At 55.2% G+C, this 21,619-nt stretch overlaps 1 protein-coding gene across 7 annotated transcripts; it reads left to right on the top strand.

Annotated features, from left to right (window-relative positions):
• The first annotated feature begins 1,320 nt into the window (after nt 1-1,320).
• Nucleotides 1,321-21,077, top strand: LOC100351616 (integrin alpha-X). 7 transcript variants are annotated; one of them, XM_089321139.1, is made up of 31 exons: nt 1,360-1,448; nt 1,682-1,747; nt 2,020-2,125; nt 2,592-2,695; nt 2,962-3,032; nt 3,172-3,286; nt 5,543-5,673; nt 5,767-5,912; nt 6,138-6,291; nt 6,570-6,720; nt 7,219-7,292; nt 7,429-7,558; nt 7,693-7,835; nt 7,967-8,107; nt 8,197-8,409; nt 9,022-9,152; nt 9,260-9,417; nt 9,554-9,708; nt 11,890-12,021; nt 12,116-12,189; nt 12,340-12,481; nt 15,872-15,988; nt 16,071-16,150; nt 16,230-16,313; nt 18,574-18,652; nt 18,726-18,833; nt 18,953-19,033; nt 19,156-19,269; nt 19,408-19,509; nt 19,744-19,854; nt 20,357-21,077. In XM_089321139.1, exons 3-31 carry the CDS (start codon nt 2,076-2,078, stop codon nt 20,453-20,455), a joined length of 3,390 nt encoding a protein of 1,129 aa, XP_089177265.1. In that variant the 5' UTR covers nt 1,360-1,448; nt 1,682-1,747; nt 2,020-2,075; the 3' UTR covers nt 20,456-21,077. The 7 variants fall into 7 exon arrangements, with proteins under 7 accessions (XP_051690912.3, XP_089177264.1, XP_089177266.1 ...); XM_051834952.3 differs by lacking the exon at nt 1,682-1,747 and having other exon boundaries at nt 1,321-1,448; nt 8,200-8,409; XM_089321138.1 differs by lacking the exon at nt 1,682-1,747 and having other exon boundaries at nt 1,321-1,448.
• The last annotated feature ends 542 nt before the right edge of the window (nt 21,078-21,619 follow it).

The following is a 21,619-nucleotide window of genomic DNA, read 5'->3' as shown; positions in this document are numbered from 1 at the left end:
GTGTGGCTTCACTCCTGATTCCAGCTTCCTGCCAACAGGTACCGCTGGGAGGCAGCAGGTGATAGCTCAAGTAGTTGGGTCCCTGCCACCTGCATGGGAGACTCAGACTGAGCTCCTGGCTCCTAGCTCCTGTCTTGGTCCAACCCTGGCTATTGCAGGCATTTGTGGAATGACCAGTGGATGGGAGATCTCATCTGTCTGCCTCTAGATGGCTCAAAGAAATAAAATAAAATTAATCACATTTTTTGAAACAGAACAAAAAGAAAACTCAAAGTCTTCCACGCTTAAGTCCCTTCCCTCCCCTCCAGGGCTCTCTGGCTCAGGGACCACTGCCATCCGCTTTCAGGGACAGTCAGCAGGCTGCTAGCCTCTCCCTCCTGATACCTGTGTCTGCAGCCACTTGGCTCCCAGCTTCCCACAAGGACGCTATGCAGCTCTCAGTTGTCACCCATTCCTTGAATCAGAACTACCACGGCTTAGGGGGGTTTCCGCCGCCTGCTTCCCCTTCCCCTCCCCGCCACAGCCCTGACCTCATCCCTCCCCCCCACCCCTCCCACCTCCCGTCATGGCCCATCACCCACTCCACAAGCAGACCCTCGGGTCTCATGGCACAGCCACAGCTGTTTCCCCTTCTGAAACACAGTGCCCAGGAGTCCCCTGTCTTTGGTTACCAACAAGGATCAGGCCAGGGCCACCTCCCTCGGGAAGCCTCCCCAGAACACACCAGCACCAACAGAAGGCACCTGTGGTCTCCAGACTTCCCCTCTTCTGGCCACTCTCTGCTGTTCACCCTTGCCTTGCCTCCTCCACTGGCCCCACAGCTGCAATCTGATGGTTGCCTGCTCCTCGCCCAGCAGAAGGCTTGACATGCTGAGCCGCACATCAGGCGTGGTAGAGAACGGAACAAGTGACCCAACTGCTTGAGTGAATGAATGAATTCACACTCTGTGCTCCTCCTCAAACCAGATGCCTAATTCTAGGGCACAGGTCAGGAGTCGGGGTGCCCACCAGGGTTGCCATGGGGATCCTGAGAGAGGCTGGTATCTGCCTGCTTCTCCTCCCCATGCTGAGTGGGACTTCAAGGTCAAGGGGAACCTTTTGCCACTACAAGAAGGGCATTGGGAAGGAGTTCAAGGCCAGGTAGGGGACTGGCATCCACTCAAGCAAGGGCAAGGCCAGGGAAGCACTGGGCAGAGACCGTGGACTGGGATTGTGCAGGCTTCCCTGGCCCCCTCTTCTGCCCATTTCAGTCGCAGTCCCCGCCCTCCTCCTCTGAGTCACCCTGCCCACTTCCCTCCTTGCCTTGGACCACCTGACCACTCTCCACTGCTCTCTTGCTTCTTCCGTACCTTGGTCCAGTTGCTGCTCTTGCTGTCCAGGAGACAGGAGCGTCACCTTGGACCTTCCAGTCATGAGTGGGGCCAGGACAGCCTTGCTCCTGTCTGTAGGTGAGCCTAGGTCCCTGGGGAAGGGACACTGTGTGAGTGTGTGTGTGTGTGTGTGTGTGTGGTGGGGAGGTGAGGGATCCAGGACCAAGTGAACCAGGGTTTCATCCGAGGGGTTCTGGCTGCGGGTGATCAGAGTCCTAATGGGGAGTGAGTCTCAGCCGCTAGGGGAGCTGGGATCTGGAGTTTGTGGAGGGAGGGGATATTGAAGAATCCTTTTGGTGGGGGGGGTGCAGAATTCAGGGGATGCTGGAGGAGATGTTGGTGGCCTAGACCATCTGCAGATTTCTAAAGCAAGCAGAGTGAGTCCCAGGGCCCCCCCCCCCATGTTTTCCTCGACTAACCCCCAGAGGAGCCCCAGGGGCAGGGGTGGGGCAGTGCTCTTTGCGAATTTGGGTGCCGCTTTGTGGAAATGCAGAATTGAAACTTTCCGGGGTGATGGGTGAAGGGCCATCCCTGTGCCATGTGAAAGAGGGGCGGGCAGAGGAGGCCTGGGAGATGGATGGAGCAGAGGTAGGGGGAATGGGGCCAGAGAGGAGAAGATGCCCAAGCTCTCTTCCCGCCCTCCTCCTAGCCCTGGCTTCTGCTTTCTGCTTCAACTTGGACACAGAGAAGCTGACCACCTTTCGCATGCCCAGCACTGGCTTTGGACACAGCGTGGCCCAGTACGCCAGCTCCTGGTGAGGCTCCGGTGATGATCAATCAGTGGTTCTCATCAGCTCCTCTCTCCACACGTGGCCCTGGCCCTTCCCACCACCTGCCTCCTCTGTTGCTATTTACTGTCAGATGTTTAAGTTTCCCCAGGGTTTTGAGTAGTTACATGGAGAGAGGGCCCTGTTTTGACACAGCCAGCACTTACGGAGCACATACTGAGTACCAGGTACAGTGCCAAGTGTTATGAGGTAGGAACCATTGAACAGTCATTCAACAAACATTAAGTATCTATTACATGTCTTGGGGCTCTGCATACATCAGAGAACGAAACAGACACAAAATCCTTCCAATGGGAATTTAAATTGGCATGGAATTCCATTTCACAGATGTGGAAACTGAGGCTGAGAGGTAAAGCAAACTCACTGGAGCAGTGGTTGGGCTCTTGCCGTGCTCACTGTGACTGCAATGTTCTCTTGTCCCCTCCCCCTCCAGGGTGGTGGTCGGAGCCCCCCAGGAGATAACAGCTCCCAACCAAACAGGCGGCCTCTACCAGTGTGACTACGGATCAGGCTTATGCGTGCCCATCCAGCTGCAGGGTGAGCCCTGCACCTGCCCTGGCCCAGGGCTGGGACCCACCTGTGCGCACACCTGGACTTACCTGGCATTCCTGAGTTCTGGGGGTGCAGGGGTCTGTTCCCCAGCCTCTGTTCTGTCTGCAGAGTCCCCCAGATACCCTAAGGAAGCCCCCCCTTCCCATGACCCCAGGTGTCTCTTGGCCTGTCAGACCTCTGTGTCTCCCTGGGGACCCCTGCCCAGCCTTTCATCCCCTTGAGGGTGACCATGTGCTTACCTGTCCCCCCAGTCCCCCCCGAGGCTGTGAACATGTCCCTGGGCCTGTCTTTGGCAGCCTCCACCAGCCCCTCCCAGCTGCTGGTGAGTTGTCCTGGTTCACGGAAGGGTCTGATGTGGCGGAGTGGTGGAGCTTCTAGGGCTGGGAGCCTTGTGGAGGGTGGGGGCGCTGGTTTGGGAGGGAGCAGGGGCAGCCCCTCGATAGAGCTCCCTCTGTCCCCAGGCCTGTGGCCCTACCGTGCAGCATGCATGCAGGGAGAACATGCACTTGACCGGGTTCTGCTTCCTGCTGGACCAAACCTCCCAGCAGCCCAGGATGTTCCCGACTGCCCTGCAAGGTGAGTGTTGGGGTCACCAGGTCCCTTGAGGACCCGCAGACTCCCAGTCTGGGGTATCTTGGGGGCCAGGTGGAATAGGAAAGGGAGGATCTGGGACTGTTACTGGGTGGTGCGGCGGCTCCACCGCCTGCTGCAGAGCCACCACCTGCGGTCACACGCAGCCCCGCCACTGTCCCGCTCTGTGACCCTGCCTGGGACCTTCTGCTCCTGAGCTTCGGTTTCTTCTTCTGTCAGATGAGGATGGTAACACACCCAGCACTGAAAGTAGCATAGACTGATCCTGGCCAGGGTTTAGCACAGTTCCTGACAGGAAGCGAGGGCTGCCTGATGCCAGCTGCGTCGCCGTCATCCTGGGAGTTCACCAGTTGGTGTGTGAGGGTGAACTCAGTAGCGTGTGCATGCACACATGTGTGTGCATGCATGTATACATATGTGTGTGCCCATATGTGTATATGGCTGTGTGCATGTGGATATGTGAGCTGTGTGTGTGTGCACATGGCTATGAGTAATATGTGTGCACCCATGTGTATATGGATCTGTGAATGTACACATGGATACATGTGTGTGCATATGTGCATATGAGTGCATTTGCAGGTTGAGACGCAGGGCCTGGCTTCCCTGGGCTGATGGCTATGCAAGAGGAGGAAGAGAGATAGTGAGCTTTCTTCTTTTTTTTTTTTTTTAAAGATTTATTTTATTTGAAAGTCAGAGCTACAGAAAGAGGAGAGGCAGAGAGAGAGAGAGAGGTCTTCCATCTGATGGTTCACTCCCCAATTGGCCACAATGGCCAGAGCTATGCCAATCTGAAGCCAGGAGCCAGGACTTGGGCCATCTTCTACTGCTTTCCCAGGCCATAGCAGAGAGCTGGATCGGAAGTGGAACAGCTGGGACTTGAACTGGTATCCACAAGAGATACCAGCCCCACAGGCAGCAGCTTTACCCGCTACACCACAGCACCGGCCCCGAGGTCACTCTCTTTCACAGTCACCCTGGGGAGACTGGCATTTGGCCTGTGAGGGGGCCCCCTCCAGGCACCTTCTTGTGTCTAGACTCCACCCGAGTGACTGGACAGCCATTGGAACACCTAGGACACCACTCTCCCTGTGGGGTGGACAGCGCAGCTGGGAGGCAGGAGGGAAGGGGGCTCCCCTCTCTTGAACCGGAAGGCCTTCCTCTACAGATTCTGCTTTTTTCCCCGAAGAGGAGTGCGGCTTGTATTTAGGCGAACAGAATAGGGCGAGTATGTGGCTGTTGCCAGAGATGACACACAAAACATTTGGGGTGGGCATTTGGTTCGGTGACTGAGAAGTCACTTGGGACACCCACATCCTACATGCAAGCACCTAGGTTCTGCCCCCAGCTCTGCTCCATAGTCCAGCTTCCTGCTAATGTGCATTTTGGGAGGTACCTACCACCCACATGGGAGGGCCAGCTTGCCCAGACATTTGGGGAGTGCACCAGAAGTTGGAAATCTCTCTCCCCCCCTTCTCTCCCTTTATCCCTCTCTGCCTCTTAAATAAAAGTAAATGAATAAAACTTTACAAAAGTACACACATTTAATGAAAGTAGAGTTTAGTGCCAATCAGCATGAACATACAGTGGCCAGGGGCTGGTGCAGGCTCCTTTCCTTGCTGGATGCTAGGGTGTTGCGGGAGTGGGGATCTGGACAAGAAGGAGAGGGGCCCTCAGCTTCTTTCCACCTGGACTAGAGGAACTTTCACTGTTTTATGAGCCAGGCTGGCTGCATGGAGACAGAGCGAGAGAGCGAGAGAGCGAGAGAGAGAGAGAGGTGTCTTCCATCTGCTGGCTCACTCCCCAGATGGCTGCAATGGCCGGAGCTGAGCTGATCTGAAGCCAGGAGCCAGGAGCTTCTTCTGGTGCAGGTGCAGGAGCCCAAGGACTTGGGCCATCTTCTACTGCTTTTTCCAGGCCATAGCAGAGAGCGGGATCAGAAGTGGAGCAGTTGGGACTTGAACCGGTGCCCATATGGGATGCCAGCACTGCACGCAGTGGCTTTATCTACTACACCACTGCACTGGCACCCCATCCCCACTGTTGTGGACTTTTTACAACACTTTAGGGGACTGATGGGTTAGGGAGGTCTGCTCCTGACAAGGAGAGGAAGCAGGGTGCAGGCAGACTCTGATTGCCATTCTTTGGGGCTGGGTATTGGCATAATGAGTTCTTGGGGCCACAAAGCCGAGGTCCTAGGTTCTGGGGTTGTCTCTTAGGGGACAGTGCCAACCTCTTCCACAGAGTGTCCCAAGCTGGAGCAGGACATTGTATTCCTGATCGATGGCTCTGGCAGCATCTCCTTCTCCAATTTTGCCACCATGAAGAACTTCGTGAAGGCTGTGATGAGCCAGTTCCCCAGACCCAGCACCCAGGTGTGGCCTCGGGGGGTGGCTGGCTGGGTGGGGAGAGGAATGGGGGCCCTGGAGAGGCAGCCTCAGCCCCCAGCCCCCATGTGGTTCTCCTAGTTCTCCCTGATGCAATTCTCCAACGAATTCCAAACACACTTCACCTTCAACGACTTCGTCTCCAGCACAAATCCTCTGCAGCTGTTGGATCGTGTGTATCAGCTGATGGGGACCACCCACACAGCAACAGCCATCCTGAGGGTCGTGTGAGTCCTGGCTTCTCCAGGGGCTTTCCCAGAGCATCCAGATCTTTATTTGGGTCTCATCTGTCTTCCCAAGAAAGGGTCAGGCTAGGATTGGAATCCAGTCTCAGGGCCCCCTTGCCAGGCTGGGGTCTCCCAGGGGCAGGTGCACCCCCTCATGTCACACACATGTCAGGGGTGGGTACAGTGCTGCTTGCAGGCCTCTGGATGCTCTTCTTTCTTTGATAGAGACCAGCTGTTCCATGCCTCCACTGGGGCCCGCAAAGATGCCACCAAGATCCTTATTGTCATCACTGATGGCCAGAAACTAGATGACCCCCTGGGTTATGAGGACGTCATCCCCAAGGCTGAGGCAGCGGGCATAATTCGCTACGCAATCGGGGTAGGACTCGGGGTGCCTGCCCTGGCTTCCTCTCAAAGCAGCTCCCCTTTTGAGGGTAGAACCTCAGCTCTCTCAGCTCCTGCTGTCTTTGGAATCAAGACTGTTTCTCAGTCCAGGCACCCAAGATCCTTTTCCCTTCTCGATGCTGTCTTTTTTTTTTTTTTTTTTTTTTTTTGTCTGTCCACTGGGTGTTTTGACAGTGATCCTGCAGGGCTCCTGGAAGACATGCGCACCCAGCACACGTGAGGCATATTCAGTTGATTATTTCACTGGAACAGGTGGGATTGGCTTTCCAAGTCGTCTCTTCCCTAAGGGAACTACATGACATTGCATCGGAGCCCGCCCACGAACACGTATTTAGAGTGGAGAACTTTGATGCTTTGAGAGATATCCAAGGCCGGCTGAAGGAGAAGATCTTTGCCATCGAGGGTAAGTCAGGGATGGAGACGCTGCTCAGAAATCCACAGGGGACAGGTGCTGTGGCCCAGTGGGTTAAACCATTGCTGGGGACATGCACATCCCCACCTCAGAATGCCTGGGGTCAAGTCCTTCCTCCACTTCCAAGCCAGCTTCCCACTAATGCACACCTTAGAAGGCTGCAAGTAATGGCCCAAGTACTTAGGTGCCTGCTACCTATGGCTTTGACCTGGCCCAGCCCCAGCCATTATGGGCATTTGAGGGAGTGAACCAATAGACGCTTGATCTCTGTCTGTCTCTCCCTCCCTCTCTATCGATCTGCCTTTCAGATGAATGAATGAATCTTTAAAAAAAGAACTCCATCAGTTCTTTGCCTATTTGAGCCCACACACCCCTGTTACAGTCACCAACCCCCTGCAGGGGCTGGTCTCTCACTGTGAGTTCTCATAAGCTGTGGGGTGGCCTTGCCTGTCTCTCCCCCTGCAAACCTAAGCACCTGCTTCCATGCAGGGACAGAGACCATGAAGAGCAGCGCCTTTGAGCTGGAGATGTCCCAGGAGGGCTTCAGCGCCGTGCTCACGCCTGTGCGTGGGGCCCCTTGGGGTGGGACAGGAGGGAGGGGAGGGGGTGTCAAATGGGTGAGTGGGTTGGGGCGGGCGCTGCTTTGGCTGAGGCTGGCTCCCGCCCAGGCCCGCTCAGCATCGGAATCCTCCCTCCCAGGAAGGACCGGTGCTGGGGGCTGTGGGCAGCTTCGATTGGTCCGGGGGTGCTTTCCTGTACCCCCCCGGCGGGAGCCCCACCTTCATCAACATGTCTCAGCAGAACGTGGACATGAGGGACTCCTACCTGGGTGAGGAAGGGGTGGGGGTGGGGACAGGTGGGAGCTGAGGCTTGGGGTGGGGTGGGGCTGGGCTGGGAGGGGAGGGAAGAGGAGGGGAGAGGAGGGGAGGGGAGGGCAGCCCCGTGCTGAACCCCACCCCTCAGGCTACTCCAGCCAGCTGGTGCTTTGGAAGGGGGTGCAGAGCCTGGTCCTGGGGGCGCCTCGCTACGAGCACACAGGGAAGGTCGTCCTCTTCACCCAGATGTCCACGCACTGGGAGATGAGAGCTGAAGTCACAGGGACCCAGGTGGGTGTGGACGCAGCCAGAGTGGACCAGGGGTGAAGAGGGAGAAGGCGAGGGGCGGAGGGTGCCTGGGCAGGGGGTGGGGGGATGCCTGTGGCAGGGGCAGGTGGATGACCGCAGCCTTTGCCCTCCAGATCGGCTCCTACTTCGGGAGCTCCCTCTGCTCCGTGGACGTGGACAGAGACGGCAGCACCGATCTGGTCCTCATCGGGGCCCCCCATTACTATGAGCAGACGCGAGGGGGCCGGGTGTCCGTGTGTCCCTTGCCCCGGGGGGTGAGTGGCTGATGGACCCGGGGCTGGGTGGGGCTGGGTGCGGGGAGGAGGGGTTGCCTGGGTGCAGTCTTGATGCTGGTTTTCTTCAGCAGCAGGCTCCGTGGCGATGTGAGCGTGTTCTCCGCGGGGAGCAGGGCCACCCCTGGGGCCGCTTCGGGGCGGCTCTGACCGTGCTGGGGGACGTGAACGGGGACCAGCTGGCAGATGTGGCCATCGGGGCCCCAGGGGAGCAGGAGAACCAGGGCGCTATCTACCTGTTTCATGGAGCCCCGGGGCTGGACATGAGTCCCACCCACAGCCAGGTGAGGCCTGGTCACTGTCCCTGTCACTGAACAGCCTCCTCTCTGCTTCCCCAAAACCTTTCTCAGAGCCACCTGGCCGCTCCCTTTCTTTACATTATCTGACCACTAATGCCTGGCTCTGTACACCTGCAGGCACCTGGGGGACACAAGGCCTAGCGTCTGTCACTTCCCCTACCCCACCTCTCCTTTTTAGGCTTATTGGTGGGGCTTTTCCACTGCCAGCCCCTCTTTCTGTCACTCACCTTCCTACCTGCATGTTCCTCTTACTGATTCCTGACTTATTCCCTCTATCCACTGGGATCCTGCATGCTCAGTTACTGTAACAAAATATCTGAGGCTGGGCCTATGTAAAGAGAGGGTCCTTTAGTCCACAGTTTTGCGGACTAGAAGTCCAAACGGCAAGGTGCTAGCTCTAACAAGGGCTCACCAGCTGTGTCACACTGTGGCAGCTGGCATCAAGGCTGGAGCTTGTGGGGCCGTGGAGGAGCCACGCCCCCGCAATCCACCAGGCTCCGCCTCTTAAAGGGCCGGCCACCTCTAACACAGAGGACAAACCACACCTGGTACACAGCAGCCTCCCCCAACCTGACTCACTTTCTTCTCTTTGCCCAGCGCATCGCGGGTGCCCAGCTCTCCCCCACGCTCCAGTATTTCGGTCAGGCGCTGAGCGGGGGTCAGGACCTCACCCGAGACGGCCTGATGGATCTGGCTGTGGGGGCCCAGGGACAGGTGCTGCTGCTAAGGTGAGATTGGACATTCCCAGGTCCAGACTAGGACCCTGCCCCACCCCAGAGCAGGAGATGCTCCCTGGCTCCGGGGGCCTGTGGTCAGCTCTGGGTTCTGCCTGCAGGACCAGACCTATTCTCAGGGTGAGGGTGGACATGCGCTTCGCGCCTGCGGAGGTCACCAGGTCTGTGTTTGAGTGTCGGGAGCCGGCGGCCTCTTTGCAGGCGCTGGGGGACGCCTTCGTCTGCCTTCAGGTTTATGAAAGTCCCAAGAACCAGCTGGGTGAGTCTGCCCTTCCCCACCTGGGACGCCCTGACTTGTGCAGCCACCCAGCCATGGACTCCTGCCTCCTACTTTGCCCCTGGCCCATCTAAGGGAATTCCTGGCTTTTCTAAGCTCTTCCTTGCTTGCCCCATAGGTGAACTCAGAAGCTCTGTGTCCTTTGACCTTGCCCTTGACCCTGGCCGCCTGAATCCCCGAGCCGTCTTCAAGGAGACAAAAACCCGGAGTCTGAGCCGAGAGCAAGAACTTGGCTTGGACCCGTACTGCGAAGCCCTGCCGCTGCTCCTCCCGGTGAGGGGCTATGTGGAACTGGATATGGATGGAGACCATTCGGGGGCAGGCAGGGGGCTGGGCGTAGGAAGAAGAGGATGTGTCCTGGTTGTCCCTGGGGTTCAGCATGAGCCCAGCCCCTGGTGTGCAGGATGTGCTCAATGCACTGTGGTTGAATTAGTGAGTGGATGAATGAATGCAGTGAACGGCCAGGGCAAGAGGCAGCACAGCTGATGGCAGGAAGATGTAGCTGCTTGGGAGAGCGTGGGAGCTTTGAGCTGGGATCCTTTCAGTCATTCATTGGGCACAGATTTTTAAAAAAAATTTTTTTTATTTAGTAAATATAAATTTCCAAAGTACAGTTTATGGATTACAATGGCTCCCCCTCCCCATAATTTCCCTCCCACTCACACCCCTCCCATCTCCCGCTCCCTCTCCCATTCCATTCACATCAAGATTCATTTTCGGGCGGCGCCGCGGCTCACTAGGCTACTCCTCCGCTTTGTGGCGCTGGCACACCAGGTTCTAGTCCCGGTCGGGGTACTGGATTCTGCCCCGGTTGCCCCTGTTCCAGGCCAGCTCTCTGCTGTGGCCAGGGAGTGCAGTGGAGGATGGCCCAAGTGCTTGGGCCCTGCACCCCATGGGAGACCAGGAGAAGTACCTGGCTCCTGCCATCAGATCAGCGTGGTGTGCCAGCCACAGCGTGCCAGCCGTGGCGGCCATTGGAGGGTGAACCAATGGCAAAGGAAGACCTTTCTCTCTGTCTCTCTCTCTCACTGTCCACTCTGCCTGTCAAAAAATACAAAAAAGATTCATTTTCAATTATCTTTATATACAGAAGATCGATTTAGTATATATTAAGTAAAGATTTCATCAGTTTGCACCCACACAGAAACACAAAGTGTAAAATACTGTTTCAGTACTAGTTACAGCATTACTTCACATTGGACAACACATTAAGGACAGATCCCACATGAGGAGTAAGTACACAGTGACTCCTGTTGTTGACTTAACAATTTGACACTCTTGTTTATGGTGTCAGTAATCTCCCTAGGCTCTAGTCATGACTTGCCAAGGCTGTGGAAGCCTTTTGAGTTTGCTGACTTCGATCTTATTCCGACAGGGTCTTAGTCAAAGTGGAAGTTCTCTCCTCCCTTCAGAGAAAGGTACCTCCTTCTTTGATGGCCCCGTTCTTTCCACTGGGATCTCACAGAGATCTTTCATTTAGGTCTTCCTTTTTTTTTTTTTTCCAGAGTGTCTTGGCTTTCCATGCCTAAAATACTCTCATGGGCTCTTCAGCCATATCCGAATGCCTTAAGGGCTGATTCTGAGGCCAGAGTGCTATTTAGGACATCTGCCATTCTATGAGTCTGCTGTGTATCCCACTTCCCATGATGGATCGTTCAGTGACTTGATCAGCTCTTGTCCTGACTGTTGATGTACAATGTAATACTTTATCCATTTTAGTATTTTTTTTTGTTTTGTTCTAGTACTATTGGTTGAACTCTGTAATTAACACACAATTATTCTTAGGTGTTTAAATTTTAACTGAAAAGTGATACCTGTTAAATGTAAGAGTGGGAATAAGAGAGGGAGGAGATGTACAATTTGGGACATGCTCAATCGGACTTGCCCCAAATGGTGGAGTTAGAAACGTGCCAGGGGATTCCAATACAATCCCATCAAGGTGGCATGTACCAATACCATCTCACTAGTCCAAGTGATCAATTTCAGTTCACAATTGATCACACCGATAGGTCTAAGAGTCAAAGGGATCACACAAACAAGACTAGTGTCTAATACTAACTGATAGAATCAAAAAGGGAGAGAACGATCCATCACGGGAAGCAGGATACACAGCAGACTCATTGGGCACAGGTTTATGCAGCCGGTCCTCTGGTCTGGGGACACAGCAGGTAACAAATGGTTGTTGTGCTCAGGGAGCTCCAAAAGGGGGCGACCAAACCCAGTTTCTAGATGATAGATGTCAGATGGTGGTTATGGAAGATAAAACCAGGAAAGACAAGAGATGGGGTGTCTGGGGGGCCTTTTGCAGGAATGAAGCTGCAGAAGACGCTGAGTGAAGAGAGAGGGCTGGGGCGGAGGCTGTGCTTGGCAGGTTACTCAGAGGCGCCGATCGAGGACCAGCGGTATTGACGTAGAGACTGGATCCAGCCGCTCCCTTCCCTGTCTGTCCCGCAGGCCTGTGTGGAGGACGTGGTGACACCTATCACCTTGCGTCTCAACTTCTCCCTGGTGGGCATGCCCCTCCCTTCCTTGGGAGACCTCCGGCCGATGCTGGCCGTGGATGCTCAGACATATTTCACGGCCTCTGTGAGTCCTGCCACGGGTGTCTCTCCCAGGAGGGGGTGCTGGGGTGGGTGGGCTCTGGACGTCACAGAGAAACCCAACATGGACTTTCTCTCAGCTCCCCTTTGAGAAGAACTGTGGAGCCGACCACATCTGCCAGGATGATCTTGCCATCTCCTTTGGCTTCTCGGGGTGAGACTGCACCCCTTAGCCTGGTCCTGGTGTCCTGGGACCAGAGACCCCTTGGCCTTGATCCACCCAGGTCTCCCACCTCCCACCCCAGGCCATTTCTAGCTTCAGTCACAGAATCCTTTCCTCCCCCACTCCTCTCTGGACCCCCAGCTTGAAGATCCTGGTGGTGGGGAACAACCTGGAGCTGAATGCGGAGGTGACTGTGCGGAATGATGGCGAAGACTCCTACGGAACCACCGTCACCTTCTCCTACCCGGCAGGGCTGTCTTACCGACGCGTGGCAGGGGCCCAGGTACCGGCTCTGGGGAAGGCAGCGGCAGCATGACTGGGAATCCTCACAGATCTGAGCTGGCTTCTGAGCTCGGGGCAGGCTGCCATTGCTTGGCTGCTTCTCCAAGGTCAGGAATCTGGGCTGGTGCTGGCAGGGTGGGCGTGGATCATGCAGAGTTCAACACAGGGCATCGCATTTTCTGGACACTGGCTATCAGGGATGGGTTCCTAGGAGGTCACGAGTGTGGACACAGAGGGGACTTTGCCTTGGGGGTCTTTGTACTCCATGGCATGTGAGCATTCTTCTTTTAAAGGAAAACACATCTCAGTTTTCATATATCTATTGTTTTTTAAAAATTTATTTTATTTATTTGACAGATAGAATTAAAGGGAGAGGTAAACACACACACACACACACACACACACACACACGGGGTGGGGGAGGGAGGGAGGGAGGGAGAGAGAGAGAGAGAGAGAGAGAGAGAGAGAGAGATCTTCCATCCACTAGTTCACTCCCGAATGGCTGCAATGGCTAGAGTTGAGCCGATCTGAAGCCAGGAGCCAGAAGTTTCCTCTGGGTCTCTCACATGGGTGCAGGGGCCCAAGGACTTGGGCCATCTTCTGCTTTCCCAGACCATAGCAGAGAGCTGGATCAGAAGTGGAGCAGCCGGGACTTGAACCGGCACCCATATGGGATGCCAGTGCTACAGGCTGGGACTTTAATCCGCTGCACCACAGCGCTGGCCCTATCACATATCTATTTTTAAGGATTTTAAATGTTTGAAAGGCAGAGTGAGAGAGAGAGAGAGAGAGATCTTCCATCTGCTGGTTCACTCTCCAAATGGCTGAAATGGCTGGGGCTGGTGCAGGCTGAAGCCAGGATCCTGGAACTCCACCTGGGTCTCCTACGTGGGTAGCAGGGATCCAAGGACTTGGGCCTTCTTCTGCTACTCGCTGGGGCTCATGCAAGGAGCTGGATCGGAAGCAGAGCAGCCAGGACTCTAACTGGTGCTCTGATCTGGGGTGCCAGCATCCAGGGCTGCACCCTAACCTTCGTGCCAACCCTGGCCTTCACATATTTTCAAACATTGTCCTGTAGAAGGGGTTGAACTTGTAAGTTCCTCTGATTCATGGCTTGGCAAACCTTTTTCTATAAAGAAATAGATTGCAAATGTTTCAGCTTTGTCCTTTGTACGGAGTCTGCTGTAGCTACTCAACTCTGCTGTTGTCGAGTGAATCAGCCGTGTATGTGAGTACATGAATGAGTATAGTAGCAGTGATCCAAAAAGCATTTGTAGCTAAAGATAGGGAACGGTCTGATGTTTGCCAGCATTTTTTCTAGAAGACAGAATCAGGATCACAGGGAGCCAAGGAGAAATAGACTTTTTACAAAAATGTTATGGTGAAAAATTTTTAAACATTGATAGAAGCAGGAATTAGTTCAACACACTTTGCCATATTTCTTTCACCTGTGGTCCCTTGCACCACCACTGAAGTATTTTGGAATGAGCCCCAGACTTTGGGTCATTGTACCACTATGTATTTCCCTCTTCAGGCCTGGAGAGTGGGGATGTCCTTGTCATACCCGGTGAAATGAATGATGTCTTGGCATTTAGACCACACTTTCAATACCTCCTGGTTTATCTGCACCAGGTTTCACAGATTACATCTGGTTGTGTATATATGCATGTGTGTGTGTGTTTTAATATTTATTTTATTTATTTGAAAGGCAGAATGAGAGAGAGAGATGGAGAGGGAGAAAGAGGTCTTCCATCTGCTAATTCACTCTCCAAATGGCTGCAATGGCCAAGAGTGGGCCAGGCTGAAGGAGCCAGGAGCTTTATCTGGGTCTCCCATGTGGGTGCAGGGACCAAGGACCAGGACCGTCCTCTGCTGCTTTCCCAGCCACATCAGCAGGGGGCTGGATTGGAAGAGGAGCAGCCAGGACTCGAGCCAGCGCCCCTTGGGATGCTGGTATTGCAGTCAGTTGCTCAGCCCCCTGCGCCACAGTGCCGGTCTTCCTGGTTGTGGTTTTTGCTCCATCTCTCTTAGTCTAGTATTCTCAGCGAGAGCATTCTCCTGTTGTGATTGCTGTGTGAACAACGCACTAGGAAAGGCCACCTCCCGTGTGTCAGGGGCAACTGCCCAGCCATCGACAGTGCAATGGGTGGGCCTGCATTGGTCAGCTTTGAGTTGCTACAATATCTGAGGCAGCAAAGCTGATGGAGAAAAGATGCACTTTGCTCACATTTTTGGAGGTTCAAGTTCATGGTGCCTGCATCGGTCAGTTTTGGCAAAGGCCCTTCTGGTTGTGGTTCCTTCACAGCAGAGGGGTGTGTGTGTGTGTGTGTGTGTGCGTGTGTGTGTGTAAGGAAGAGTTTGCATCACCCAACGGGAAGTTGGAGACAGACTGGGGTCCCACAACGCCTTCTTTGAAAAAACCTATTTATTATTTATTTATTTATTTATTTATATTTATTTGAAAGGCAGAGAGAGAGGGAGAGAGAGAGAGAGAGAGATCATCCGTTGGCTGGTTCTTCCTGAAATACCTGCAACAGGTGGGGTCAGGCCAGGCTGAAGCCAGGGACTGGGGACTCAGTCCAGGTCTCCCATGTGGGAGGCAGGGACCCAACAATGGGAAATGGGTGCTTCAACTGGCATTTTTAACCACTGCACCAAATATCCACCCTCCACAATTCCTTCTAGGGGCACACCCCCAATGACCTAAGGACCTCCCACCAAGGTCTACCTCCCAAAGCTTCTACCGCTAGAAGCCAAGGCTTTAATCATTGACCTTTGAGGGGGCACCAGACCAATATCCAGACCATGGCAAGCTTTGGCTGGATATTGACTTAATAAATGTGCGATAAAATAACATGACTGATATATTAGGGAGTTGTTCATTTTGGTGGGTGGGGCTTGTTGGGTCTTGTGATTATGTCATAAAATAACCGTATCAGTGGGCATATACAGCAAAATAGATATGGATGAAACAGTGTATGTTTGGAATGTGCTTTACATTGTTCAGAAAAAGGAGGACAGCTCAATGCAGCCACAGAAGAATGTTGGCACCTCACTCAGGTGAGCAGTGGATACACAGAGGTTGATTTTCTAGTCTCTCTGCTTTCAAATGGTTAACATTGTCACCAAAAAAAAAAAAAAAAAACCAAAAACAAACAAAACAAAACAAAACAAAAACAAAAAAAACAACACTTTAGCAATAAATACAAAGGGAAAACTGTAACAGTTTTAGATTCTACGTTTGCAGGAAGCTTGGCAAGACAGTGTCTGAAGATCTTTTAACAAACCCAACCTTGAAGTAGATCCTGGGAAATGGCATCACTTCTTTGCGAGTTTCTGGAACATTCACCCATTGTCACCTGCCTTTTTGTTTTGACCTGACTTTGCCCAGACCCAGCTGCAGCTGCAGCCCCTGCGTCTGACATGTGACAGCGTCCCCTCCGGGAGCCAGGACACCCGGAGCACCAGCTGCAGCCTCAAACACCTCATCTTCCGCGGGGGCACCCAGGTCAGCCTGGCTCCCCCGTACCCCTGCTCCTCCGCCCTGCCCTGCCTTGCTCCTCTGTGACCTGTTCCTGCCTCTTCCTCAGATCACCTTCTTGACTACCTTTGACGTCTCCCCTAAGGCTGAGCTGGGAGACCGGCTGCTTCTGACAGCCAACGTGAGCAGGTGCGCACGCCCTCACTCCCAGCCTCACCCCCCCCCCTTTGGAGCTCCCCCAGTGATTGGGCCTCTCCTCCTTGTCCAGTGAGAACAACACGCCCAGGACCAGCAAGAGCACCTTCCAGCTGGAGCTCCCGGTCATGTATGCCGTCTACACCGTGATCAGCAGGTGGGTCCCCAGAAGGGCTCTCCCCCATCCCCCTGATGGGGGCGTGGTTTCCACCCCAGCAGCAGTTGAACGTCTGAGACAGCAGAACATCTCTATGGTGGGAGCCCACTTCTCGTTACTGTGATGAAATGCCCGAGGCAGGCTAGCAGAGTCTGCTGTGGCTCACGGTTCTGGTGGTGCCAGATGTAAGGGTTTCACCGGGCAATGACTGCCCTCTCTGGCAGAGTCTGAGGGGGTGCAGCCACCCCAGGGAGCACGTATGTCCATCCATGTCTGTGTGTCCGGCTCTGCTCCTCTTCCAAAGCCACCGGGATTCCATCGCTGGAGAACGTCACCCACACCCAATCACTTTCCAAAGGCCTCATTTCTGGATATCACCCTCTTAGCACTGTGACCCTGTGGTTTGCCAATTAAACTGTGTGTGTTTAAGGAGACATCCTATACACCCACACCACAGCAGCCGCCCTTCCTGGGCCGGGGGGACTGCTACTAGCAGTGCTTACTGACCTAGCACTTACTGTGGGCCAGTAATTGTGACATCATCACCTTTACCATCACTGTCATCATTGCCATCACCATCACCACCATCACATCACCATTGCTATCATCATCACATCATTATCATCACCATCACCATTACCATCATCACCATCATTATTACCATCATCATCATCACCATCACCACCACAACTGCCACCATCACCATCACCACCAACACATCACTATTACCATCATCATAAACATCACTATCATCACCATCACCATTACCATCATCACCATCATTATTACCATCATCATTATCACCATCACCACCACAACTGCCACCATCACCATCACCATCACCACCATGACCACCACCATCACCGTCACCACCACCACCATCACTGTCGCCATCACCACCACCACCATCACCATCATCACCATCATCACTGTCACCACCACCACCACCACCATCACCATCACCATCACCACCATGACCATCACCATCACCATCATCACCATCACCATCACCATCAACACCACCACCATCACCATCACCATCACCACCATGACCATGACCATCACCATCACCGTCACCACCACCACCATCACCATCATCACCGTCACCACCACCACCACCACCACCATCACCATCACCATCACCACCATGACCATCACCATGACCACCACCACCACCACCATCAACACCACCACCATCACCACCACCATCATCACCATCACCTTTATATTCTACATTAATAGAGGTGCTAGGTCTCAGAGGGCTTTCTTGACAGTCCCACATTCTCTTGGGCTCCCTAGGCAGTATGAGATGTGTTCCTGACTTGGAGGTTCTTGCAGCCTTCATGGGGAGCAAGATGACCCTCAATGAAACCAGGATCTCAGCCAGGGCTGCCCTGTGGCTCTGCACCCTGTGTGTGTGTGTGTGTGTGCGCGCGCACGCGTGCACACAAGGCCTCCTGTAAAGGAAGGCTTCACTTGCTGCTGAAGGCCCACAACCTTGAACTTGGCTAGCAGTGCTTCTCAAAGGTGCCCCTGGCATTTGTGCAGTGCAAGGAACAGACTTGCACTCTGAGGGGCTTTTCCCCAGTCCCCCTGGCGAAGGATAGGAACAGAGGTCCCAGCAGCTGCAGGTGTCAGGGAGGAGCCCTACAGCGCTGCCTAAGGCAGTTAGACGAGGCCTTAGACATGAAGAGGCCGAGTTAAGCATCTGAGCAGATGCAGTTCCCGACAGGGACACCTTCCCAGCATTGCCGTGTGCTGGCCCCATGCAGGGCTCACCTCCATCGATGCATTACGAGGAAGATTTTGCCACACCTCTGGCTTGTGAAGTCTGAACTAGACATAGACCCCCGCCCTTGTGCAACACACCTGCTTGGATGCTCTCTTCCCACCTCTCCTTTGCACCTGCCCATCTGAGGTTCTCAAGCCACGCGTGGGATCTAAGCTGTTTCCTGGCTTGCTCACAGGGGTTCTGACGCCTCCTGCAGGGGGTACCACCTCTAGGCCTGTGTGTTCTCTCAGCCCAGCCACACCCGCAGCCACAGAGCCCAGACCTACTGCACCTCCTGCCCAGCCCCCTGAGTGGAGGCAGCTTCTGCACAAAGCCCAGACCCCTGCTCCCTAAACAGTCCTTTACCACAGCTCAGCCACAGGCCTCTACCAGGCCACCCCATGTCCCGCTGACCACCTCACCCACCGTGCTCATGGTCTCAGCCTCCTCACAGAACCCCAGACCCACCCACGCCTCTTCTCTCCCCAGCCACGAGCAGTCTACCAAGTACCTGAACTTCTCGGCCTCAGAGAAGGAGGGGAGTGGCACGGCCCAGCACAGATACCAGGCACGTGGTGGAGACCTGGGGGCTGGGGCATCTGGGAGGGGTGTGGCTTGCATCCTCACTGCCCTCTGTACAGGTCAACAACCTAGGACAGAGGGACCTACCGGTCAGCATCACCTTCTGGGTGCCAGTGGAGCTGAATGGGGCACGCGTGTGGACGGAGGTGGAGGTCTCCCATCCCCAGGTACCCAGGGGCAAGCATGACTCCTCTCCATGTGCTCTGTTCCTGGTTCCCTGTGTCCCGCCCCTCCCCCAAGCCCTCCATGTTCCAGCTGAGTACCCCGTTCTCTCTGTGTCTCCCAGAACCCGGCCGTCCAGTGCCCTTCGGAGAAAGTTGCTCCAGAGTCCGGGCTCCTGACCCACATTCACAAAAGTGCTGTGCTGGTGAGGCTGGGGCTCTGGGGCACGGCACTCAGTCTCCGGGTCCCACTCACAGCTGCTTCCCTCAGGTCACTGTGGCCTCTACTTACCCTTCTCTGTCCCAATGCTGCTTCCCTGGTCCCTAGGACTGCAGCATTGCGCACTGCCTGAGGTTCCGCTGCCACATTCCCGCCTTCGGCATCCAGGAGGAGCTCCACTTCACCCTGAAGGGCAACCTCAGCTTCGCCTGGGTCAGCCAGGTGTGGAGGCCCCAGCGGCAGCGCCCCTCCCCCACCCGCGGGCGGCACCTGCTGTGGCTGCGCCATGCTCCAGCCTGGACAGTTCTGGAACTCTGAGCACCCCCAGAGCCAACCGCCCGGCTCCTCTCGCCCTTGCAGATGCCACAAAAGAAGGTGTCGGTGGTGAGCGTGGCCGAGATCACCTTCAACAGGGCCGTGTACTCCCAAGTTCCGGGTGAGGAGCCCTTTATGAGAGCCCAGGTAGGGTCTGCGTGGGAGGCCGGGCCAGGCCCCCAGGGCTCCTGGTGCTGCATAGCTAATGCTGGGTGGGGGTTGCCAGGGTGCAGGGAGGAGGAGGAGGGGTGAAGGTCTCTGGGCAGGACGGTTGTCCCTGAGCTCAGGGATCTCTGCCTGGCAGCCCTTGGAGCAGGGGCAGGAGGGAGAGGAGGCGGGAGCTGGGAGGGAGTGGGGGCAGAAGGCCTGATGCCCGTGCAGGTGGAGACGGTGCTGGAGGAGTATGAGGAGCACGACCCCGTCCCCCTGGTGGTGGGCAGCTGCGTGGGCGGCCTGCTGCTGCTGGCTCTCATCTCAGCCACCCTGTACAAGGTGAGCGCGTGGCCCTCTCCCCATCCCCAGCGTCGGTTCCCACGCTGTCTAAAGTGTGAGAGGGAGGTCACTGCGGGGTCCGGGCACTTTCTCACTAGGTCACCTCGTGTGAGAAACTCTCTCTCACCTTCGATGCCTCCCCCCAAGTGTCCCCAAGTTTGTGCCTTCCTGTGTGACCCACAGGTCTCACTCCCCCCTTTCATCTCCACCTCTCTGAAGGTTCCCTCCCCGGCAGGCAGTGACACCAAAGGGCAGGCTGGGTTGGCATGGTGACAGCACCTCCCAGTCTTTCTTAGCCAGGTCCACTCTGGGGCTTAATTTGTCAGTGTGAAACTGCTGCCACCCAGCTCACTGTGTCTTGGCTGGGCCTAAGTGATGTAGCATGCACAAGTCCCTGGTGTCGTGCGGTGAGCCCTGCATGGCTCTCTACCCAGCAGCTCCTTGCTCTCCCCTCCACCTAATGCCCTGAGCTGCTGCTTCTCTCCCCCGCTCCCACCCCTAGGTCGGCTTCTTCAAACGGCAGTACAAAGAAATGATGCAGGAAGCAAATGGACAGATTGCTCAGGAAAATGCAACGTCAGAGCCCCAAGTGGCCCAGTGAGGACCTACCTCCTGTCCCCCGCGGAGGTTTCCCTACTCCCTGGCTCTCACCGAGGTCAAGCCAGTGTGGGACGACACCTTCCCCTCAACACAGGGGAGACAGATGCAGCTACTTTTCCCCTCTGGATGCCCTTGGTCGCATCAAGGCAAAAAAAGCCCCAGGACAGGGTCCCCGCTGTGGCCCCCAGGGGACCTGATCTGGGATTTGTGTTTGGAAATTCATGGACAATAACCTCAGGATCCACTCTGCCCAGCTCCGCTAAAGACACCAGCCGTCTCTCTAACGAACAGTTATGGGGGTGGGCATTTGGCGTCATGGTGATGATGTCACATGGGCCTCCTGCATCCCCTAGCAGAGTGCCTGGGCTTAGCCCCAGCTCTTCTTCCTATCTGAGCTTCCTGTTACTGTGCACCCTGGGAGATAGCAGGTGCTGGCTCAAGTGCTTGGGTTCCTGCCACCCACGTGGACTTCTGGGCTGCTGGCTTTGGCCTGGCTCATCTCTGGTTATTGCAGGCATTTGGGAAAGTGAACTGTGGGTTGGGGCATCTCTGTCTCTGTCTGCCTTTTAAATAAATTGAAAATGAAGTGTCGCTCCCCCTCTTCGTGGAGGAACGGCACAGGACCCTGCGTTCTTTCGTCTGCTCGGCCCTCCCCGGGTTTGCTGCTGGTTCTTCCCGGGTTTGCTACCGTCCCTTCCACCTCCGTGGAAGGGCGGTTCCCCCTGCCACATTCCCCACTTCCGCGGGGGAGCGGCACACCGCCGGCCAGCTCTCTCGGGGGCTGCACAGGTGTTCCTTCAGATAGATGTTCCTGGTGCATGCCGTCTCTCTCCTCCTTTATAGTCTTCCACCAATCCCAACTCTGCTACCCACACGCCGAGTACACTGCTCTCCTCCAATCAGGAGCAGGTCCCACAGTTTATTGGTTGAACTGGAGGCAGCTGTGTAGAAGCTGCTTCTCCCTTCTCAGCGCCATATTGTGGGAGAGCAGATGCATAGAATAAGTCTTAATTCCAGTAACTTAGTCTAGTCCGAGTTGCTCCCCACATGAAGACCAATGAGAAAGCCACACTCACTTGCATCTGCCCTGCCAACTCTGAGCAGCCCGGAAGTGTTAGAGAAGCAGGAAGGCAGGGGGTTGGTCATAGGAGTAGAGGGAAGCTGA

The sequence above is a fragment of the Oryctolagus cuniculus genome, chromosome 19 (genome assembly GCF_051225735.1).
Source record: "Oryctolagus cuniculus isolate XC-2025 breed Fujian yellow rabbit chromosome 19, ASM5122573v1, whole genome shotgun sequence".
NCBI classification, from domain to species: domain Eukaryota; kingdom Metazoa; phylum Chordata; class Mammalia; order Lagomorpha; family Leporidae; genus Oryctolagus; species Oryctolagus cuniculus.
Note: the sequence above shows the minus strand (reverse complement) of the source record. Positions and strands in the feature narration are given on the sequence as shown.

Bases quoted from the DNA above. Each gene is read 5' to 3' on its own strand.
- LOC100351616 (XM_089321138.1), top strand. From the start codon at position 1,412: ATGAGTGGGGCCAGGACAGCCTTGCTCCTGTCTGTAG. The intron at 12,190-12,339 runs GTGAGACTGCAC...CTGGACCCCCAG, and splicing joins ATCTCCTTTGGCTTCTCGGG to CTTGAAGATCCTGGTGGTGG. The intron at 16,151-16,229 runs GTGCGCACGCCC...CTCCTTGTCCAG, and splicing joins CTGACAGCCAACGTGAGCAG to TGAGAACAACACGCCCAGGA.